This window comes from Lontra canadensis, unplaced genomic scaffold (assembly GCF_010015895.1).
Source record: "Lontra canadensis isolate GAN:19392208 unplaced genomic scaffold, GSC_riverotter_1.0 scaffold119, whole genome shotgun sequence".
NCBI lineage: Eukaryota > Metazoa > Chordata > Mammalia > Carnivora > Mustelidae > Lontra > Lontra canadensis.
Genome location: NW_022631113.1, coordinates 1,045,077 through 1,069,478, shown reverse-complemented (window position 1 = coordinate 1,069,478; position 24,402 = coordinate 1,045,077). Strand labels below are relative to the sequence as shown.

Below are 24,402 nucleotides of genomic sequence, written 5' to 3'. Positions count from 1 at the left end.
AGACTTCACAGCTGAATTTTCACACATATCTTGACAATTAATCTTTTTTTGCTAACCTAATGAACAAAAGTGAACTAGCGAAGACAAAAATGTATCTGTCAGTTGACTCAACACAGTCACAACTGTTTTACTTGTCACTGCCACGCCACTGAGCTCTGAAAACATTCATTTCAACATTTGACAGCATATTAACAGTCTCAATACTGTTGACTCCTGTTCAAGAGACCACACCGTTACACAAGCCAGTAGATCAATTGGTCTTTGGTAGAATCTTAGTTTAAGACTCTTTAAGGCACTGATTTATGCACAATTGATCTGATCAGACATGCAGTCAATGTGATTTATTAGCTAAGATGGCCAAAACACTTTTTTCTCCTTTTTCATGCAGTAGTAATTCACCTCATTAGAGGTAGAATCATTATAGGAAGCTACTGAGAAATAAGAAGTTGAACCTGCTGGCCTCACTCTTTACTTCCCCCAGTCTATGGATCTACCAAACAGTAACAGCTAAGAGCAAGGCTGCTGTGCACACATGCAGAAGCCAGTGAGTTCACACCATGACTAGAGATGGAAGGACAGATTAAAGGGGATTCTAATACTCCTTTCCCTCTGAGACATCTGTAGACAGCAAACTTGTTCATTTAGTTTCATGAGAAACTCATTCATTTCATTTCTAGCACACATTTTTGTTTCTTTATTTAACCACAGTAAGACGAATGACTTGTATTACCTTGTAATTACGGTGTTTAACTAAACATAAGACCAACAATGTGCATAACAAGGGTTGGCAACCTATCGTGTACACATAGAGATTCCCGCGTGCACACATGCACACCCACACCCACCCACCCACCCACACACACACAATTATAGTCTCAGTGTTACACAAGATCCAATTCTGAATCGCCCCAAAAGATTCACTTATGGGTAAAATACACATGTAAATTTATGAACAGTTATATTTTCTATAATTTATTTTGGAAGAAATGTGTACAGGTTATATATGGTACAAGCATTCCTTTCCTCTCTTTAAAGTCTATCCCCCCGGCCAGGTCCTTTATCTAAGTCTCTACTGACCTCCTTAAAATTGATGAACAAATAGTTAAGGTAGTGCCATTCCATGAATCAGTTCTACTTTAGAACAGAATATTGACTTGACACCTCAGTTTCCTTCCATTCATTCTGCCGCTGAGAGCTCAAATCCAGGAATCTTAACTCTAGTAGCCTCAACCATGCATTTGCCTTTGACTTAATAGAGATTCTGCACATCACAGTGATTTCATAGGATAATAGCTGCCCCCTACACCTCTTCTTTTTCTAAAAGAATAAGCATTCTGCCACTTCCCTGCCTGCCCCCCACCCACACTATGGATGCAATAAATGAATGTGCAATACTCTACAGTTGAAGATTTGACAGCCACACATTAGCATGATTATGCAGTACAAAAAATGTTGAGGGGTAGTACATTATTTCACCACATATGTGCTATATAAATTGTGAATAGCTTTGATTAAGAAATCCAGATTTACTTAAGCCCAGTGATGTAATTTCTGTACAAAAGCATACCATGAACTCTACCTTTGATTAACTCTGACAAATGACTCCTTTAGAATATGCTGAATGAATGTACATTTTTTAAGCTGAACACGGTTTCAATAAAACAGGGCTTAAAATAAAACAAAGAACAAAATAATTTGCAAAATATATGAATGTTTTTATAACTCTCCCAGGAGGTAGAGCACCACCTGTCCTTATTACTAAATCAGCAATGCTAAAATGCCAGCACATTTTGCTCTTGAACTAGTTCAAAAGAAATATGGTGTGTGTGTATGTGTGTATTTGTGGTGTGATGTGTGTGTTTGCATATTTGTAATCACATTTTAAAAACCACAAACCTTTACTGGAGGGATCTCGGGCGAAATTTTTGCAGCATAAGAACCATATCAGTAAAGGAAAATATAGTCTGGGATCTGGAGTTCTTTTTTCATTGGATCTTTGCTATTACCTACCAGAACTTTTTCTTTCATCTTCCCTATTAGAAAAGATTAGTTGAAAGAGAGTGGCTCCTCTTGATTTGGATTTTTGTTTCAAAACTTTGGCTGGATTAGTATTTGAAAATTACCTACTTATTGAGAGAATTAAAATGCCATGTTTATAATACATTTAAAATGTACATTATAAATTAATTACATTTAGGATGCTATAAGACAATTAGTAAAATTCATTTTATTCAGATACAAATCCCATTCTCCAAATAAAACCTTGCTTATGTTATTAATGACTTAACAGAATATTTTCTTTTCCTTTAATTAACTGTATTTTCTTAGCACCAGTTTTATAAATAAAGTAAAACCCTCAAGGGAAAATACTGAGCTGGTACATAGTGGCTTTCTGGTTGTTGAAATCATTCACTCTCTGGACTTGTGAACCACAAAGCACCCACAGCTCAACAAATCCCAGCATAGCACATGCCATGTCATGTCTTACTGCTTTTACACAGTCCTCACATTCTACCCTCCCAATATAGCTAAACAGCTCACTATTGATGGGGATAACAAGTGACATCATGGTCTACGGGATACAGTTCTGCCATTTGAGCACGTGTTGTTACTATTTAAAGAGTTCAAATTTATTCTAACTTGGGACCACTTGGGATGAATATTTTAGCTGGAGACCCAAAATGTTCTTACAATATTGTCTCCTGCAACTCTTTTCTGAAACAGATATGCAATCTAGTAAAATTCTCTGTGGGTTCTGTATGGGTTTAAACGGTGAGTGACAATCTCTGCCTAGTTAAGGTACACACTTTACACAGTGAGAGTGCCAAGGAGTGCATTTCATCAGATACTCCTGGAAACTGTCTGGCCAATAGGAGTGGTTTGAAAAGGTTCCCTAATCGCTGTTGAAATCACTGATAGTACTGTCTGTCCACACTATGACAGACAAAAGCTGAAATGTATTAAACATAGCAATCCATCATCTTGCAGATGGAAAGCAGGAGCCAGGCCAGTTCAGAGGCAGTGACTACCCGCTGCTTAACAAAGGCGGGAGCCCTGACGGTTCAGTTCCTTCCTAGCCCTGCACGGCCACCCCTCCATCTAAGATGAATGAATGTAATCAATGAGGGAGAAAGCCTGCTGAGGACCTCAAATCCAAACATTGTTATGTTTCAAGAGCTGCTTTTTTTTTTTTTTTCATAATCAGAACTGTTACTTCAAGAACTTTTCCCAATATAAAAAAAGATAGGTATTTCAGTAAACAAATAAATAAATGAGTGGACCGTGGATTCAAGAAAGCTTATCCTGGGAAATACCGCCTTGGTTCGTATACCGCTAAGTTTGGAGAGCAAGCTTTGAAATAGTTATGATACCAACTAAGGAGGAAGTTTTTGAAAAAAAGTCACTCAATTAAGGGCAAGTTTCCATTGTTGGAAGCAACTTAATAGTGATGTTCTCTTTGAATGGCCAGGAGATTATTATTTTTAAATAAGCACCAAGTAGAAATGAAACGCTATTTGCTAAAGTTCAATTCATTTTGCATACTTGTTTCTAATAGGACATATGAGTCACAAAATAGCCAAAGGGACCGAAAAAAACCTTCAACTGCTAACAGCACATTAACAAAGTATAGAAACGAAAGACACTTTTCTTTGGATTTCAGCCTTGTCATTTCCAATTTTCTGCTCCTTGGACATGCTTGTATTCAAATTCTGGAACATCTATTCAGCATATCAATCCTAATTAGACAATCTGGGTCTGGAAAGGATGAGAGCTAGGTCATTTGCATAATTTAATCATAAATACTCAGTGATACATATTTCCAAATGCATTTGTACAATTATCTTTTCATCCTTGGGGCAATGGTATTAATATGATTAGGCAATATTTCTGGAAAAAACAGACAAGTATGCACTCTTTTTAACTGCAGCTTAGGGCGATATGAAAAATTAATTAATTTCTGAAGAAAATCAATTTCTCTACGTGACCACATTAGACACTGCTAAACCAAGACTCAGAAACCTCTCTCAATCACTACACTTTATCAGGCCCTTCTAAATTCTGATTAGTATGTGAACAATTCAATAGAAAAACTAGTAACGTATCAAAAAGCATCTTAAATGTTGAAAGATCTTTCTGTCTACTTTTCATTTCATGGATGCTACCCTGCTTGACTTTAATGCATTGTTATTTAACCAGTCAATGAGAAGCCTGTGCTTTTGGTGTGAACTCATCTTGAGTGATCTTTTATTAATGTACATTAACCAATTTCAAGGACAATAGGATAAGGTTACTTTTAAAATGCTTTCTCAAGAAATGGATTTATATTCATCTAAAATAATCTTAATTCATACAAGACTGTTTATTATGAAAACAATTAGATAAACTAAGTTGTCCCAAAGAGTACCATTGTTATAAGAAAAACACTGTAACATACTTAGCAGAGATATAAGAACCCAGGTGGCTAATCTGATTTTTTTAAAAGAGATTTGGCTTTGTATGCTGATGAGTGCAAAAGAAAGAAATCACATTTGTGAGTTTAAATGCACTATTCTTTTCTTTTCAATCAAATGAAAAAGTAGAAATTACTGCATGCAAATATTCAATATTCATTTAATTTGCATAAAGGTGCTTGAACAAATTTTTGATTCTAACAAGCTCATTTTTCATGCGTTTTGTCTTTCATCCTAATCTAGCATCTGTCATTCCTTTTTGAAGTTATTATCGGCCCAATTCCCTCTTGGACATGGTTGCTGGGTGACCGGTATCTTAGCACCCACTTTGACAGGAACAGATGTGAATCTGATCAAGAGATTTCCCAAGAGTACCTGAAATCACAAACAACTTTTGTGAAAAACAAACAGCATCCCTGTCATGGACACTTATTTAACCTACTCCCCAAAAGAAAGAGCTAAGAAGTTACTCTAGATCAAATAAACCATTTTAAATTTTATTTCCTAAACTTGGAACAAAATACATCTCAAAATATTATATTTTCATACTGTTGAAGTTGGGGAATCTGATCTGAATCTCAACAGCTCAAAACCCCAGTTTCTTCTGTTTTTGGCTAGATGTTAATAGGTAAATTTCATAAGTGTTTATATTTTCATGCACAATTTCACTAGAGTTTCTAAAAAAAAGGAGCAGGATTATTATGTGGATAATTTAGATGACAAAGATATTTAAGAAGATGTAATTTTCTTTAGTGTTGGAAGGCTTCCTATATTCAGTATGATGTAGAATCTTGTACCAATAATAAGGATTACTCCACTCATAAAGAATTATCTAAAGTATAAAAGTTCCATCTCTCATGCATATTATAGCAAGATTTTTTAAGGTTAATTGTTTTGTTTTGTCTTGCAGTTCACGTGGTATACCATCAATCATTATTGGAAATAGAGCAGCAAACTGCTGCTAGAAGCAGAAAAGGTCATAGAAACTTCATATTATCACCATTACAAAAGTCAGAATATGTTGCCTCTCCTGAACTAGATTCTTTGTAAGAACAGCATAATGTGTTTGGGTCATGTGATCTACCTCCTTCCCTTCCTTTCATCACAGTAAGGGAAAGTGAAGACCAAGAGCCATGTTAAATCAACATCAAACTAGTTGGGTCAAACTTCCAAATTAAATATTAAATCAAATGTTGATATTTTATAAATATGGCATCAAAGTGATCTTAGGGAACATCCAAATAATTGATTTAATTTTTCAGCTTCATTCATATGTCAAGACAATGCAGAAAAATGTTAGCTTGTAAAAGCAAGTTTTTTTGCAACATAACAGCCAGTAGAAAAGAAAAAAAAAACGTAAGTTTAAAACTCTAAATATTTTCTCCTTGATTATCATGACTTATGATAGTAAGGCAAGTAGTATACTTTTCCATTGGAGATTTCAAGGTTTTTTTCCTTATGCTAAGAACTGATTTGTTGTAAGCATTCTTACTAGGAATTTTTATGTTTGGTTCTTGCAGGAAAATAACCAATCATCCAAATGGTTTTATCGATGTTAAGTGAAAAAAGAAGTAAAAAGTCCTTAAAATTCTTTTTAATTTGAATTGGGAAAGGAACATGCTAACCTTGGTTCTAAAATCCTATTGTGAATTATTCAATCATTGTAATTGTAACAGCAGATATTGAGTAGGGGTATAAATGTATGTTTTTTGCTTTACCTTTTATGAAGTGTTTTTATGTATATAAGAAAGAGAACAAGTCATTCTATGTGGAGAAGTATGTCTGTAGTGTAAATGATGGTCATTTAATACCATCAGTTATAAGCAAAGAGATATCATAAATCTACCCATTTATATTCCTTATCCATTTGTATAAATGTGATATAGCATTTTCATATCATAGAGATTAAGCAAACTATTATACATCTAAATTCCTCTTTATTTTGAACACATGATTAACTTAAGTTTTTCAACTTGGGCCCATCCACATCACTAAAGTACATCCAACTAAAACAGAAATAGCTTTTATGTATCCAATTTATCACTGACCACCTTCATTTGTTACCATTAGTGGCAAAAGCAGCTTTGTGGAAACCCCTTCATATAGTCCAACAAAAAAATAAAATATGGAATATAACCTCTTAAAATCTGAGTCTAAGAAAATTAAATATATCGATTGAAAATCCTTATTCTGAAATGTTACCGCAGGGAAAGAGTCACTAACAAAGTTTCCTTCCTTACTTGGACTGACTCTTTAGTGGAGGGAAATTAATAAAAAATACAAAATAAATGTCCAATTAAGCAAATCTATGTTTAAACTACTTATATCTAGAATGTCTATTTAAAAGGTAGATATTTTGTTTTAAAAAGTAACATCTTAATCCCTTGTGAAAACTTGAATAGTTGTAAAATTTTGATGGCACTTTGGCTTACCTGAGAAGTATCGCTTATGAATGATATTTTTAAAAATTCCTAAGAATATACAGTTACTAAATTTGGTAGCCAAACAGGTGTTAACAGAAAGAAAAATCAAATTTGACCCAGAAAGCTCCAATATTAAGGTTTGAATTGGGATCAGTTCATTCCTTTCCCATGGGGTAACTTGTATAAATGTAATTCTATGGTTTCATAAAAGCAGGTCAAGTTTCTATCCCTGGGGGTCTTTTGGCAATTTGAAGCATGGAAGCACTGTTGCTGGCTACAAGTTCAAATCTGCATGTACTATCAATGGTGTAAAGAAAAAAAATAAATGAACAGCAGTCATATATTCATCTTTGATTATAGTACGCACAGTCAGAAGGTTTTTGGAGGGTAGGAATAAAGGTGTCAGAGCTCACAAGTCAAAATATTTTGAAACCATTTTACTTACTTATAAATATATATGAATATCTGATAATGCAAAAAGTGGTATGGAATATGGTTTTAGATAACAAAATGCAAAGACGAACTTCTTACCAAATGTCGTTTTGCATTTATTATGTGCAAGTTTTTTTTTTTTTTAATTTCACAGGCTTTAGATGAGGCAGAATTTTTTAAGTAGTCACTGTTTTATAACCTCTTTTCTACTTTACAAAAAAAAAATAATAATCCATGCATTCTTGCACTTTTACCAATGATGTAATGACTTGACAAATGCCATGGAATGATTGAGAAAGTAATTGATTTCAATTTAACTGGACCTCTACCAGGTGTTTTCAAAGACAATTACAGTCCACTGCAAGAAGTGGTAATACACATCTTCTTATGTGGACCTGTAGATTAACCTATTGACCTCATTCCTAACTCATCTCATTGATGGCAAAGCTTTTAGAAGAGCAATCATGTTTTAAGTTATGAAATTGTTTTCCTATCCTTTATCCACTGATTTCAGAGAATATGCTTGTTCCAAAGTGCAAGCGGCAATGAAATAAACTAATAATTGAAATGGAGGAATGACATCAAGCACATTAACAGCTATTACATAATGTACAGTTTCTAGTACCTAATAGCTTAGTATCTGTTTCATACAAGTAAGATAATTCTCTGATATAAATATTTTCCATAGAGAATTAAAAGTACATTTTAGTTATCATAAACATAAAGGTATAGGAAAATTAAAGTAAGTTTTTAATCACTGTCCTAATAACCATGCAACATTGTTTTTAATTGTGTTTTAAAATACTTAAGTATAAATTACTTCTTTCATGCTAAAATTATTTTAAAATATATTTTCTGTTGTCATTCAGTAAAGTAGAATCTCTTTTTCAGTGTTATTTTATATTTTAAGAAATTATGGAAAGGAAAATTAAAGTCAATTTTTTGGTAAGGTGGTTGTCCTCTGGCCCTACATCCTACAGATCTGTGTGTGTGTGTGTGTGTGTGTGTGCGCACGTGTGAGCATGTGTGTGTGTATGTGAGAAAGAGAGAGAGAATACATACACACATATACATATACATAAAAGCTTTTCTAACAAAGGTATTATAATTATTTAAGAATAAAAACATACACCACAAATGGGCTAGGTTAATATAAAAAAGATATCCACCACAAAGACAACTAAAATACTGTTAAAAATTTTACACTTGTTGCATACAGACGGACATCTATCTTAGTATAAAATGTGTGACTGGTAATAGGACAATTAAAAGTGTTCTAAATTATTCATTCAAAATCCAAAGGCCCTATTAAACTACAAATTGCCTAACTCAAGAAATAAGTATTATTTCCAAGATATTTTAAGTATAGAATGGGAATTAACACTTTTGGATATAACAGTATATTTCTGCAGAGCTGTGATGTGTTCAAAGATTTGTTACACCTTCAGTGATTTGCTTTGTTCATACATAATATAAGGCTATGAATAATACAGTTCATTTACTGTTGCTATTAATAAAATTTCAGAATACAATCAGTTTAAGATTTTAACAAAATACTTTGTCTGCTTCATATGTGATTATAATAAAGTATTTCTTGATTAACATATTCTAGAGATTTATTTTCATTATCTTTCCTTAAGCAATGACCAGTATCCCTTAAGTTGAATTAGCAAGTATTTACTGCAAATTCTCTTTGTGTATCCATAAAATAATTCTCTTTCAACTAGTATTCTTACTTTCCTGAATGTTTTGTTTGTCCTTGAAGAAAATTATTATTTTTTTCCTATTGTGACAGAAGAGCAATCTAATTACTTAGAAACATTTGATACACTGTGACTTTTTAATACTTTGTTTACATCTCCATTAATGTATTCTAAGGAAAGGAAACATTCCTCAATTCTTCAATGTTACTAACCAGAAATAACCAATATACTTAGTTGCCTATTTCATTATTGCTTTGTGAAAATCATGCCTGAAAAGCATATCCTTTTTTTTTTTTTTTTTTTTTTTTTTTGGTCAAACATATACTACCTTCAAAATCCACTGCAGGATTATTATAAGTCTCCTTACATTAAATTGCATTTATGTTCTTCAGATCATAGTAAATAGTTTTGACTTCCTCCTAGAAACATGCCATGCATTCCAGGTATTATATTCTCATATAATAATATGTTTTAGATGCTTCAGCTAAGCTGTCTTCTTTTTAAATCACTGCTCTCTAAAACTTTTTTTTAAAGCAGGTTGCTGTGCTGCATAGTATTAGACACATCAATACACTTATAAGCACAAAATTTTATGAGCAGTTAAATAATGATATAGTGAGTTTTCCAGTTTAGTAAATTGTCTTTGACAACTTTCACTCAAGTCACGTACATTTAAATGTGTAAAAGAATCCCAGCTTGATATCCTGGCCAAGCTCCAAGCTAATTTGAATCAGAAAGCAACAGGGCCACACCTTTAACAAAATTCAGTCATTGGCCACTTCAATATGCAATTTAGAAAAATCTACAGATGAATTTGTTTAAATGGGTGAATTAGAATCCTCTTAGCATATAAAGTAAATCCAAGCCAGAATAAACAAGAAATTTTAAGTGTACTTGGTTCAAGGTCCCTGATTTTGGATCAAGTAGTGACTTAAATTATTCTCTTTATATGATTTTATATATATATATATATATATATATATATATATATATATAAAAATTTATATTTATATGTATATATGACTACATATATAAAGTGACAGTTATCTGCTATTTTAGTCAACTAATTTTAATTCTATCATCACTTTGAAAAATAATAAGATTTCATTGATTGATTGCCTAATTTATACTGAATGGATAGAAATTCTATTCATAGTTACTTGTACATTTAAATATAAAGTTAATTATGAGCTATAATATGTACACTCTAAAAAAGTCTTAGAAACCTTCGCAAAGTAAGTAGGTACATCAAAATAAAGTGACCCAACAGTTAATCTAATAACAACTAATTACTGGACCAAATATAAATAATCTCAGTATTCTTGTTTCCCAAAGAAATAATTTGGTAAACTAACTTCACTATTTGAAATTATTTCTGTACAGTGGCATATACTAAAAAAAAAAGCATGTATCAACAATTAAAAGTTACTTTAAACGACAGTCACTGTAGCAAAAAATTACTTTTGACTGGAAACACTCCAGACAAATTGAGAAGAAGAAAAGTAAAGGAATTTGAACACAATGTGGGCTCACAGAGTCTCTGCCATGCTTGAAACACATAAATGTGAAGATCAGAGTCTTTTATAACACTTATCTGAGCCCCATTTGGTGGGCTTTTAATACAGGGTTTTCTTCATTAAAAAATAAACTACTGAACATAACAAACATAATGGAAAAGAGGTCCCTTAATGCAGTCTCAAAGCCTAAAAATATAAATATAAATGTATTTTTAATATATTCTTAGCTAAAATTTTTAAGTTGTAACATTTAAACAATAATACACACATGCACACTAACACACACACATATATATGTAAATACATAACTGACCAATCACAATGCAGTAACTCAGTAGTTAAGAGAATGGCACATGATGATACCTGGTAAGGTCATTCTCGTCTTTTAACAATTCAAACATAAAGTGATAAAATTTTACTTTCATTACATATTTAAATACCCAAATAGTTAATATCAACTTTTTTACATCCCCTTGTCATTTTAAAGGCCTATACTTAAATGTGACATTTTGTAAACAATCCGAAAATGAAATTCTTAAAAGATAAAATTCAGCCCAGCTCTTTTTTAAGAACCAAGTAACAAAACCCTTAAAATCAAAATGCTTAGTGAAATCTAGAAGACTCACCTGTACCTATTTAGAAGGCTTACTTCAAACTAATTTCTTCAACGATTCAATGGGAAACAGTCTACAACCTGTGAGAGTTGCATTTCTTATTGTATTTTGCAATACCTGGGTTCTATGTTGCTAATACAATGCAATTTAAATGATTATTTTACCTGATTAACAAAGGCAATTGTATGAAACAATTCAGTAAAATAACTTGGAAAGATAAAATAATACTAATTGATAGTCAAAGCACAAATTCTTCCTAAAATAACAACTACTTCGTTGCACATTAAGCTAATTTACAAATGCTACTTACATTTCAAAAACAAAACATCAAATGAGAAACAATAAAGCATATTATGTTTTCCTATGCTGGTGAATCACACATGGTAAATCACCAAAGAGTAGAGTGATTTATGCTCAAATCCAGCCAAGACTTTAATCAATACTGGGTGTCACATCTCAGGAGGTTGGGGGAGGTACTGAGACAGAAGGAGAGTGGCTAATATTGGTCTCAGTAATTTATATGCAACTTCCGTGAAATGTAGATTAAACAAAAAATAACAGCAGATTTGGACTAATAAGACGAAGATTTACAAATTCTGTATTAAATGGGATACAAAAAATTTATGTAAGGAAGGGAACTCTGAAACAAAATAGCCTGTTTATTTTACATAATCTTTGCAGCTTCACAAAATAAAATATCCTATGCGCAAATCAAAATAAGTATCTCAGAACATTAACTAGACATCTTTGCAGTTCAGAAAGTAAACCATCCTCATAACTGTAAGCACTCTTTACAATAATGACTGTATGTATTACTGGAGACTAACTCCAAGAAAAACAACAGGTTTGAAAAATACCCAAATAATTCAAGAATTTGTATGAATGCAGTATAATTTGATAGACCAAAGTAAATCTTAGGTTAGAATAGCCTTAGATATTATTTATGTATTAGTTATTAAACTGTAATAGACAAACCTTTTAAAAGTATTCAGAAATAAGTGGTGGAACCAAACTTAAACTTTCATATTTTTAGGACTTACTCTTCTAATTATGTCATAATCTTTAGGAAATGTTATAAAATGAAACATTTGACTTTATAGGAGCCATTAATCGGCTGTAATACAAAAACTTCAAAAGCATAGTCTCTCTTCATTTGAAGTAATTTTTAATTTATCTGTGCCAAGCATTGTAATTATCTGTTAGAAGTCAATCTGTATGTGTGTTGAAACTTTCTATTACCAATGCAGAAATGCAGAAGTCCGTGCCATTGAAAAACATGTAACGGGGGAAATGTTCAGTAACTATAGATTGGTTCAGTTTGCCATCTTTATTAAAAGTCCTGACAAAAAACAGAACCAAGAATTGGAAAATATTTTATACTTCTTGTATTAAAATTGCATCCATATATTACTCCTAGAAAAAAGAAAAAAATACTTGAAAAGTCTTTCAATTTGCTGTCTATGGATGGTATTGACTTTTAAGACAAAAGAATACTGATTGCGAATATATCTATATGCATATAAAATGTCTGATGAAATTAACTGGAATCTATTTAAGTTAAAAACTCCACAAATCCAGGGCTACATAAGACCCAAATCTGGTCTGAAAGATCCTGAGACAAAATCACCTTCTGGCAATATTCAAAAAATAAACATTTTAGATAACAAAATACAGCAGAGTCACTTTTTATTGCCTGAATTCACAGAAAATTGAATCCTAACCCCAAATCTACAAACAAGCTACTGACTCACACAAACACAGACTTGACCATGTACATAATTACTTTTCTTTTGTTGTTGTTGTTTACTGGTTACCAGTTAATTAAGTGACCTCTGTTGCACCAGGCAAGTTCATGCAACTAATGTTTAGTTTAAAAATAATAATTGAAGGAAACTGATCAAGATCAGACTTTGTCCTTTGACAACTTTTATAAACATATTTCCTGACATTTTCTCTCATTTTTCAGACTCTTACTTTTAGCTTTACTATCAAGCAGGTGATAGTCTCTGTTTCATCTCCTTGTGGTAGTGACAGATGGCTTCAACATTTTTTCTAGTTTTTATAGATAGCATACTGATGCAATAGCCTCAAGCAAATTAAATCCACTCTAAGGTTTGTCACCAACTTACTGAGCCACTTTGAGCAAGTTATGAACCTTTTTTTCCCTTAATGTCATTTTGGTTTCTCAGATTCTCTGGTATCTAAATGCTGTTAAGAGACAGAATTAGATATATGTTCTGTGAAAAGATGAGAGTGCTAATATTTGATGTTTCTTGCACACTATGTATATAGCATTTTATATAGTTTGCCTTTCTGCTCAGTTGTCTTATCTTCTGCATAAATTATTCCTTCAGATAGTCTCTTTAATAGGCAGAGGAGAAAGAAACCAGAATGAAAGGAATCAATATACCTAGGTGAATGAAAAAGGATCTTAACAGCAAAGGCGTAAACTGGACTTGAATGGAAAAAGGTATTTTAGTTTTGTAAATTCAAGATAAAATATATTGTAGGTATTGCTTTCAAAGTTAAGAAATAAGACAGTAACACTTGTAATTATCATTAAAATAATAATATACTACAATGTACACAGTATGTTTTGGTGAGATAGAGTTCAATGATAAGTTTTCTATTTTTTAGTCAGTGGCAGAGTTAGGAAAACCTAGGTAGAGATCTCCAATTACGCATCTTCTAAGGTTAATGACTGCAGTATTTGCATGTGTATAGGTTTGAGTAAGCCTTGTAGTTGATAAAAGATCAAAATGCAAGATGAAATCAACAAACTTACGTTTAACCTAAAAATAACCTGAAACTGAGTTTTAGAATAACACAATAAATTGTAAAGTATTACGACCAGGTGATGGAAATATAATTAGAGTAGTGATTAAATATTTTTGAAGGGATAAAACAGTTTCATTGGACTTATCTTTCTGTGAAAGTTTAAACTCCAGAGCTATTGCTAACTGCAGGGGAAAAGAAACTAATTAAAACATTTTTGTTAATAACTTTTAGGAATATACTCCAACCATATAGTGAGGACTTCAGTTCCAAACTCAAAGCAAAAATTTCAGGAAAAAAAAAAAATCAAGGGAATAATTGTAAAAGATGTAACACTACCTGCTGCGTTACGTTGATTATAGCGTTGCTGTCACTGAAGGAAGTTTTCGCTAGCAATTTTTTTGTGTTATGTGAAATGATCATTAATTATCAAGTACAGTATGTACTGTAAGAAACACACAAAGAGATTTCAAGAGCAAAGTGGTTTGATTACTAAAGAGAAAAACAGTAGCTCTTCCCCAATTTACTGAATAGGTAGACAATTTTATAACAATCATATCTGAACTGGCTTCAAATTTCTACTAGCATTCTTTGTAACAACTCTGTAACAATTTTCTACCCTGATCCCAGTAGTTTTAACAATAGATTTTTGGCAAATATTTTATCGTCTGGACGTCCAAGAACTCCAATTATCTCAGTAAATGACGTTTAGTGATCAAGATTACCCCTCAATCTTTACTGCCACCTGTCCATACTCTTGGGCACGTGCGCGCGCCTACACATATGCACGCTCTCAGCATCACCCAAAAATAATAGAAATGGAGGTTCTAAACCCAGACCCACACCCATGCCCCCATGCAAAAAATGGCAAACAAGGAAAAGAGTTTCTGGTTGGGTCAGAATAAGTCATTTGCAGGGTTGGAGTTGAAGCCTTTTCCGTCCTACAGCCTTCCCTGGGCACTAGTCAGAAGTCTCCTAAGGAAGAAACGGCTAGGGACTTTTCACCCTGCTTCCTTCTGGTCTCTTCCTACCTCTCATTCCTTCCCACCTCAGTTTCCCTAGCACTACCAGTGGACACACACCCTAAGAGAGTAAAACTCCGTTCCTTCTCCCAGTCTTAAAAACTTGTTTGGAAGGTACCGAAGTGTCTGCGCAAATTTTGCGCGCAGTTCCCACGCGCCCGCTTCTAGTATCCAACTTTCCCTACTCTCTTTCTCCCGGCTTCTCAACTTTTCCCTCTGCTTCGAACAGGGTATGAGGCAGAACTGTTAAGGCGGGGGGGATGAATCTTCCACCCCGAGAAACTGACAAGTTACCCCACTCCCGCCCCCTCTCGGTAGATCCTCCCCCCAGTGATCGTTCATTAGCATAAAACCGGTCCAGCCAGACACCGGGTCCCCCAGCCTCCAGGGTTCGCGCGCTTTGCCCGGCTGTGGTAGCCACGGCAAAGGACATACAGGTCTGCAGAACATCCCAGTGCAAAGCTTGCACCTGTTCATTGCGTGAGCTACTAACCTTAAAAAAAAAAAAAAAAAAAAAAAAAGGGAGAAGAAGAAGAAGGAGGAAAAAAAAAAAGAAAAAGAAAAAGAAAACCAGTTTGGAGAGCGAGAGAGTGTGCGCTATAGTCTTCTTTCCTCATCTCTCCAGTTCAGCTTCCAAGAGTCTCAGGCACCCGGTCACCTCCCCCTACAGAAGGAAACCTGCGGGTTCCCTGCATCTGCCCCGGGGCTAACGTACCCCTTTATCTTCTTTGCACACGCTCGCAGGCGGACACACGCGCACGTGCGCGCACACACAGACCCCTCCCCTCAGCGGGCTTCCCCTCAGGGCTTTGGGGCTGAGCTTGTTGTGGGTCCCTCGGGATTGCCCCGGGCCTCTCGGCCTCGGAGGTCTTTCCCCTCCCGACCCCGAAGGGGCCCACTCCCGCGGCTTCCTTGCCGGCCCCTCACCCGGGGCGCGAACTCCAGCTCCCGAACCCTGCGGTCAGGGTCACGACCTCTCCCCGCCCCCGGGACGCAGCTCGGCGCCGCCGACCAACCCCACCGGTGCCCCTGGGCTCGCGGTGGAACCCGGGCTTGAAGGAGCACACACTCGGGCAGCCGCGGCTGAGAGGGGTCTCCAGACGCTGGCGCGGCCCAGGAAGGGGGCCGTGGCTCCTGGAAACGCACCGTCCTCCTCCTTCCCACCCCCTCCGCCCCGAGGCTTGGGGTTCCCGCGTCCCACAGCGGCCAAGCCCCTGAGCCCAGGCGAGCAAGGTGCGGACCGGGCGGAAGAGCGAGATCTGGGCAGGGTGAGGTGCCAGCTTCTCAGTAGGTCGGGAGCAGCTGGCGAGCCTCGAGGAAAGGGAGGAGAGGGCAGTGCTCTCCAGGGCGCGCGGCTCGCGGGCGCGCGGAGCAAGCGGCGCCAGGAAGGGAGCGAGGGAAGGGTGAGGAGGCGGGAGGGAAGGAACCGCGGGCGACGGGGCTGCCCCCGCTCTTTACCTTGCGTTGGTGCAGTCATTGTAGAGGGTCTCGAAGTCCTTCCTGGAGATGAGTTTGCAGCGGTTCACTCCGGGCTGGATGGCGCCCAGTCCCCTCAGGATGCGAACCTGTTCCACATTGCACACCACCGGCGTGATCTCCAGCCGCTTCAGCTTGGTGTAGACCGTGTGCAAGCCCCCCACCAAGTGCTTCAGGAACAGGTCGAAAGCCTGGGGCAGGCAGATCAGCTCGCAGCCCTCCACCGTGAAGGAAGCCACTTTGGCCCCCCTCAGATCCACCATTTTGCACTCATTATTCTGAGGGGTGTTTTCCACTGGGGACGGGGTCGAGTACACGGGTTTCCCGGGGAGGGGGCCGCAGCTGCTGCTGCTACTGCTGCTGCTGCTGCTGCTGCTGCTACTGCTGCTGCTGCTACTGCTGCTGCTGCTGCTGCTGCCGGTGCTCGCGTTGATGGGGGTGCTGGAGGCGCCGCCGCCGCCGGCGCTAATGCCGCCGCCGCCGCCGCCGCTGCCGCCGCCGCCGCCGCCGCTGCTCGCGGTCGCCAGGCTGGGGTTGCAGTTGCTGCCGCCGCCGCCGCCGCCGCCGCCGCCTCCGTTGCCCGCGCCGCCGCCGCCGCCGGTGGAGGTGACTGTGGCCGCCGCCGCCGCCGCCGCCGCCGCCGCCGAAGCGATGGGCTCCGGCCGGAACAGAGTTGGCCCTGAGGACGCCGGGGGCCCGATGGACGGAGCCGGAGACGAGGTCGCCGAGGAGGTGGAGGTGGTGGTGCCGGAGGAGGAAGCAGACGTGGAGATCGGGGGTTGAGGGGGGACCAGCTGGGTCGGAGGGATCAAAGCCGCCGGCACTGCCATGGTCACATATAAGGGGAAACAGAAGAAGGAGAAGCGAGGGGGAAAGTTGCCACACACCCCGGGGAGGGGAAGGGGGAAAAGGGGGGAGAAGGAGCTAGGGGGCAACGAGAACAACAACTCTAGGGGAGAACGAGAAGGAGAAAGGGAGAGAAAGGGGGGAAAAAGGAGGTGAGGGTAAGAAAGAGCGAGTGCAGGAGGGGCGAGCGCGAGAGGCGCTCTGGAGAGAAACGCACAAAAGTGTCCCGCAAGTCGAAATGCGAGTCCTCTCCGGGGGCTGGGATCGGGGGCTGGTTTGGGGGGGGGGCGGGGGCGGGGAGGGTCGGCTGTTGTTGTGTGGGTCCCGCTCTAGCACAAAGTTAAGGATGAAGGTGAAAAGGAGGAGGTTTGAAGGACTTGGGTTCTCCCTGGCAAGTACATTGATCAAAGATTGAGAGGGGAATGACAGAGAGAAAATGAGCTGAAAAGTGCAGGCTGCCGGCTGGACGAGTTGTTGTTGTCACACGGTGCAGAGGGGAGGAGCTCCGGAAACTTGAAATACCCTTTGAAGCCGCAAAAACCTCACTCACTAGTATTAACCCAAATTATCCAACCAGGAACTCGGAGCAGACACTCCGAGAGCGCGAGACACAGACGGAAAGCGAGTGAGGGAGAAAAGGAGGAGGGGAGGGGGAGGATAAGGAAGAAACTATGCGAGGGACTGAGAGGAAAAGCCGGGGACACAGAAGTGGCGATCGGAAAAGGAGAGGGAGATGATCTACTTCTCTTCTTCTACTACCGTTAGATTGCATGTCTAATATTCCATTTCGTCCGCGACGACTCGTAATTTTTTCCAAAACCTTCTAAGCAATCGCCTGCCAACTTAAAGAGGAGTCAGAGCGCTCTGAGCTCTCCTTCAAGGATTTAGGATACATCTCCGCTCATTTTGCAATAAGATATAAATGAAAACACATCCCCTCACTTGATGATTATTAAGAAATTATTTTCAGGAAGATTCACATGTAAGCAAAGCCTACGTTTTCTGCATCTGATTGTTTTACTCTATTTATTAGATTATTTGTTAGCGATTTGTTAGCTTAAAGATAGTGAAAATTCCAGGACAGCTTTCAAATTGTGGGGGGAAAGTCAGTCTGAAGTCACTTAAGAATAATGGAATCCTCTGTATTCAGTTTCTTATTTCCTGATGGATTGTGGAAAGAAATGCTTGCCACGATGTGGATCCTTCAGAATAACTTCACTTTCACCTCAAAGGCAGGTCAGAAATGCTTATTTTACCTAGAGACTTTAAGGAGATCGGACATCCTGGAATATTTAGAAAGTGGAAAACAAGAAAACACTGAATTTTGTCTTACTTAAAACTCTGTAATTAATTCACCTGTCTTGCACAGAAAACAACTATCCTCACATCTTTTAAGACCCAATGCTAATTGCCAGTGTGTTAGTTGAGTAACACATTTTTTTTCATATTTGAGAAGTTCCAGTGTATTTGGGGAAAGTCCTTTTCAGTTTGTCAGTACAAATGTGTTTTGTAAATAATGAAAAGAACAAAACAAGCTCACTAGTTGACTTGTAAAGGCAGAAAGGGTGCTAAAATACTAGGCTGAGTTTAGACTGACTCTCTTCCTCTTTGCCTTCTTTCCTTCTCTTTCTTCCCTTTCTAACTTGTTGCATGGAGCTATTTTTTTTCAAGGATTCTTGACCAACATATGATTTGAGTATAGGTCAAGTTTGTTCTCTGTTTGTATCTCTAGGAATCTTAAATAATTAGGCTTTAATCCTGTCTGCACATGTTTATTAACGTCACAATATAGAAACAATGCTTTAGCATTGGGCATATTTAAAAAGTAAACTATTAGCACCAGGTTCACCGTGTTGGGAAATTTCACAATGAAATTCTGCCATTTTGGTGCTGAAATGATTATCACATTTCTCTTAGTCATTTTAATTCTCTAAACTTTTTGAAGTTTAGTGTCAGAAGTTACTGGAAATATCTATAGAGAAATATGGCACCACTGACTAATTTGTCTAAGTTGATGCTAAACTTTTTGGGGCCCAGCAGTTACATCAGGAGGCTTTTCAGAGTAATAAGGATTCAGAAAATTGATTGTTGCCAAAAAGTAGATAAACTTCTACAAAGATAGCTGAAGTTTACGCAGTTGTTTGGCCTGGTTAGCCAGTGTATTTTAATACACTCAGAAATAATTTATATTACTTTTTCACTCCTCCTATCAGCCCTCCAAAATAGGGATTCGATATATATCACATATATCAAAACACCACGTTAAGTGTTTACACATGTTTTGGAAAATATTCCTTTTTTAAAAATGCCAAATTACTATGCTAATGAGAGGAGGAGGAGAAGATATTGAGCTCCGAAATACTAATTTTATCTTGGAATTGCATGCACAACTTTAATAAACTCTGAAATAGTTTGAAATGCTAAACTATAGTTTCCTCATTTTAAATTCCAGATCCAGAAATTGGAAAAAAAATTGGAATTAAGTGCTGAAAATCTGCCCTTCCCATTCTCGTTTCTCACATTTCCTTAAACCGCCACTCACCCAATACCTGCCATATTCGGAAGCCACAGGCAGGAAGTAATAATAGCTGACCAAGGCATAATCCCACCCAGCTTCGAAGCAAAGTCCAAATTTTCTATAGGGAATCCTACGCCTCCCAGCACAGGCTCCATTCCTGGGTAGGGCTTGGGGCATTTACCTCCACCTGAATGGGAGCTCACTCCCTCCACCTCAGGTCTCTCATCCCTTTCTGGGAACTACCACTTGCCCCTTTGATCAAACAATAGGATTAGAAAAAGCTTATAATGCAAATTAAAATGAGTAAGGAAAAAGACCTCAAATATTCTAAGATTTAAGATTCTTTCTCTCCTTTTTTCTTTTTCTTTCCTTTCCCTTTTTTTTTTCTTTTTTGAGAAATGTTACCAATTATTAAGGCAAACAGTATTTAACAACAGCAGATAAATCAACTCCACAGAGATTTCAAATTCTCACTCTTTCTACTGCATCTTTAGGTTTCAAAGCTTTTGTCTTGTTTGTTTATTGTTTTACATCTCTGGCTGTTTTAGGTCCTTCTCCATCTCATCTTTTCCAACCTGCACTCAATTTGCATAAGCAAAACTCAAAGTACTGTAACTGATATTAGAAAATTCTCCCTGTGTTTTGTGAAGACGTATTGTGCTGAAATCAATAAGACTGTTTAAAATTCAAAGACCTGCAAATCGTTCTGTTTGTCCTTTGATAGGGCCTGTGCTGATTAAAATGCTACCAAGAAAGCTTAATTGCTGCACTAATTAAGAAGTCTTTAATTTCTTTCCTAGGATGTCGTTTGAAGCTGAGCTTGTACCAGTTCAGGGAAGGTATTTTCTTCCCTCCCTCTGCCCCCTCTTGGCCCCTCCCCTCTCCTCCCCGCTCCTCCCTTGCCCCCGACGACATCCCAATGAATGGGAACTAATAGACAGAGTGGTCTCAGGTCTCACCATCTATTACTTAACAAAAATCGACACAAGATACAGAGTTCAGTGCAGTATGAAATGCAGTTTTCAGAAGAGCTGTGAGGTTGTAGGAGACAGTAGGGAAATGCAGAGTAGCTGTTGCAGCTCAAGTCCCGGTGAATACCTGGATGACAACAGGCACTTTAGCTCGATGATGAGGGCATCCTATTTGGTTAAAAGGGGGCAGTGACAAGGAAATGCTTCTACTGAAACAGGGAAACATAAAAATGTATTTTCCAATCCTCTGGTTTAAAAAAGAAGAATAAATCTGTAGGAAGGAGGATTTATAGTTGGGATTTGGTAAGTATCATTTTATTTTATGAGTATAAAATCATGAATTCTATGGGGATTTATTTTTGACCCTTTTTATAACCCAGGGTGGCATAGCACTGTATTACATCCTTTCCATCCTTTTCTATTGACCTATTTTATTCACTGATTTCTCAAGTGGGGAAACTGACTAAATGATTTCACAAAGCTTTCTCTGTAATCAATAGTCATTTTTTAGGTTTATTCATGCTGCATTATAATTCTGGTAAATGACTGCAAAGCAGAAGATTGTAAGAAAGATACCAATATTGACAAAGCCAAGATAAGTCATGTCTTTAAATCTTCAGAGTTTCACGATAGCAATTGATATAGTTATTTGAAAGAAAAAGATTGAAAATGCATATTTCATGGCATATAAAAAGAAAACAAATGATTGGGTAACTTAAAGACAACACATATCTGCATATGTTTCTTGTATATCTCAAGATTTCCTGAAAGCTTTGAGTATCCTCTTTTTATAGCATCACTAAGTGAAACAGAAACAATTTGGGCATATGCACAAAGGCAACAAGAGAAGGTTCGTTACAATTTTATTCTTTTAAGTTTTTCCCAAGTTCTGTTAGAAGCATGCACAGAAAAAATACAGATATATTCTCCAGATATATACTGAATTCCTCTCGGTGACAGGACAAGGAGATAACACGCTTAATAGATTCAAAGGGAGATTTACCATTCTGAGCACGACGTCACTCTAATTATGTTTACTCTAATTGAAAGCAAGGTTTTTTGGAATCTGAAATTACTTTCAGAATTTTTTTTTAAATAATGCAAGTGGATCAAATGTTGATCACAAGCATTTCAATCTTTCAAAATGTATTGGAAAATTAAATGAAAAGTGGAGTTTGGTACAAACAATGCCCCAGGGCAAAAAACAACTAACACTAGATTTTCCAGTCCAGCCATAACACAAATCAATTTGAGCACACTTCTATGGCCAGGCTGCCAGATTGTTATGACTGCTAATTCACTCAATCAAAGAGTGCATTAGCGCACCCTGCACAAATAGCTTTAACAATAGAGTGCACTTCTGAACAATTCTAAGATATATCACAACGGAGAAGTAAAGAGGAAGATCATTTTTACATCTGCATATTTACTAATGGACCTGTTTCCTTAATAGGAAAAAGGAAAAAAAAAAAAAAGACTGAGATTAACTTCAGGCAGAGGTTTATTAAGAGCTATCCAAGTTTGGCAAATCTAGAAAGATATCAGGGTACCAGTAGTTCACTGACTTTGTTAAACGTTTCTCAGGAGAGAGTCCAAAATTGATGTTTGCACTTCAGTAGTAAATCATTGAAGATGGAGAAATTATGCCAAGTAACTCTCTCAAGCCTTTTTAACTTAGACACTCGGCCTCTCCAATCAGCTCAGCAGATAAACTTTTGACTGCTTTAAGCTCAGACTTCTCTACTTTTACACTTTCTGCCTCTGCCTGCCCCACGTAGGGTTCCAACTTCTGACTTTTAGTGACTCTCACTTCCACAGTCTTCCCCTCTTTTCCAATTCCCTGCCTCTTCTCAAGAACAAGAACAAGGCTTTTATCTCACGGATACACTCTCTAATCAGGCTCAGAGAGCTCCGTGATAAATTACCCAAAGGACAGAAGGTGGGGAACTGAAGGTGAACACACTATAACTTGAAGCACTGAAACTTTACATTACAAACTTCCGTCCTTAATAAAGAAGTGCTTTAAATGGTTATAAATAACTCTGACCTGTTTAACAGCATGGAAATGCATGGACCGTATATATATGCTTACAGAACGCACATAGTGATTATCTCTTCGTATTCCTGTTTGCATAGATCTCAGAGCCAAATGGCAAGGTTTGCACCACTGTTCCTCTCTCCCTAAACTTCTGTCCTCACCTCCTTTTCTCCTGGTTCAGAATGAAGGTGACATGGAGCCAAAAATACTCTGTTGGTTGTGGAGCATATTTTAAGAAATCTTGAAACCCATGCCAGGGGAGAGAGATGGTAATGGCAAAGAGAAATATCATTACAAAGGAAAACAAAAATCATTCTGGAATTGTTTTCCTGACTCCAAACTACATCATTTCCATAACAGGCAGTCAACTCTCCCTGATAATTTAGTTATACTTGTCCATCACTCTTTATTTCCAGTGTAAGTGTCCTAATTCCATCTGTGGGTTGGTATTGAGTTGCACAGCCAAATATTTGATAAAAAAACAAACACAGTGAGATCATTTTAGAGTTGGATTGTAAAAAGAAGCAGCAACAAGAATAATATAAATTGAGATTAATTCCCTTCATCTCTTCAGTCAGACCATTGTGAGGGGAAAAGCAGGCTCGATTGAAGTAAGGTCAACAAGTCAGGCAGACATTTAAAGCCCCAGCTTTCTAGTAAATATTTTACCTTCAATTGTACCTTTTAATATGAGGCAGTTTCTACATGTCATGCATCTTTCTTTTTAAATACCCCTAACTCATTTTCCTCTAAAGATCAGTATTAAGACCTATAAATGGTTTAAGGGGTGTATAGCTGGGAATGGGGGTGGGAAGAAGTCTTACATCATATAAATGTGTGTTTGATATTAGAACGTGAATTATTGCATAATTTTGTAATGTTAGGAGAAATGTATTAAACTCAATTTTAAAAGTTTATGTTGATTGACTGCTTTCTTGTTGTAATTCATTATCTTAGTCTTTTTTCCTCTTCACTTTATTAAGTAAAAGAAGACGTCACTGTCTAACAAATAGCTTATAAAAATTGTTCTATTTGAAGTCAGAAATTTCAAGGATTGTTAGAAAAGAATAAACTGTTTATTTATTTATTGCCCTTCAGAACAAAGAGTTTTTTTGTTGGTTTTTTTTTTTTTAAGTTGAAAGAATAACAATTGCCACCTTCTAGCCGGAGATCTTGCATGTCAAGTTTCAGCCCAGAGCAAATTTTTACAACAAGTTATAAACCCCCTGTAACAGAGGGTTTATTATAATGGAAGTGCTGACACAACCTTAACTATAGCGTTGTAAACGGCTATGCTATAATATCCATTAAGCAGAAAGAAAAATAAGCTGGCTGATCAATAATTTATACAAAGAGTACCAACTGCAGACATAATAACTGTAATGTTTGCAAAGCAATCTCTCTGCTCTCCAGGCTTAACAGTAAACGCAAACTAGCAACGCTGTTAATTTCCAACTCCTACAGATAAGAATACAAACAAATTACTTAAAATTATATTTTGCTCAACATTTAGCATGCCTCGATGGGATAAAATAAAATTTAATTATGATGCAACTTGTGCTGGATGCAAAGCTGTTTTGTTTTCCAGCACATTTTATTATGAAAGGACATTCATT

General features: G+C 37.2%; 1 protein-coding gene across 1 annotated transcript in view; it reads right to left on the bottom strand.

Moving 5' to 3' along the window:
• Positions 1–18,057, bottom strand: part of DACH1 (dachshund family transcription factor 1) — a 421,261-nt gene extending 403,204 nt beyond the window's left edge. The window contains exon 1 of the mRNA XM_032841074.1: positions 16,396–18,057. Coding sequence (XP_032696965.1) covers positions 16,396–17,243 — 848 coding nt within the window. The 5' untranslated portion in view covers positions 17,244–18,057. The remainder of the gene's footprint in view (positions 1–16,395) is intronic.
• Between the last annotated feature and the right edge of the window lie 6,345 nt (positions 18,058–24,402).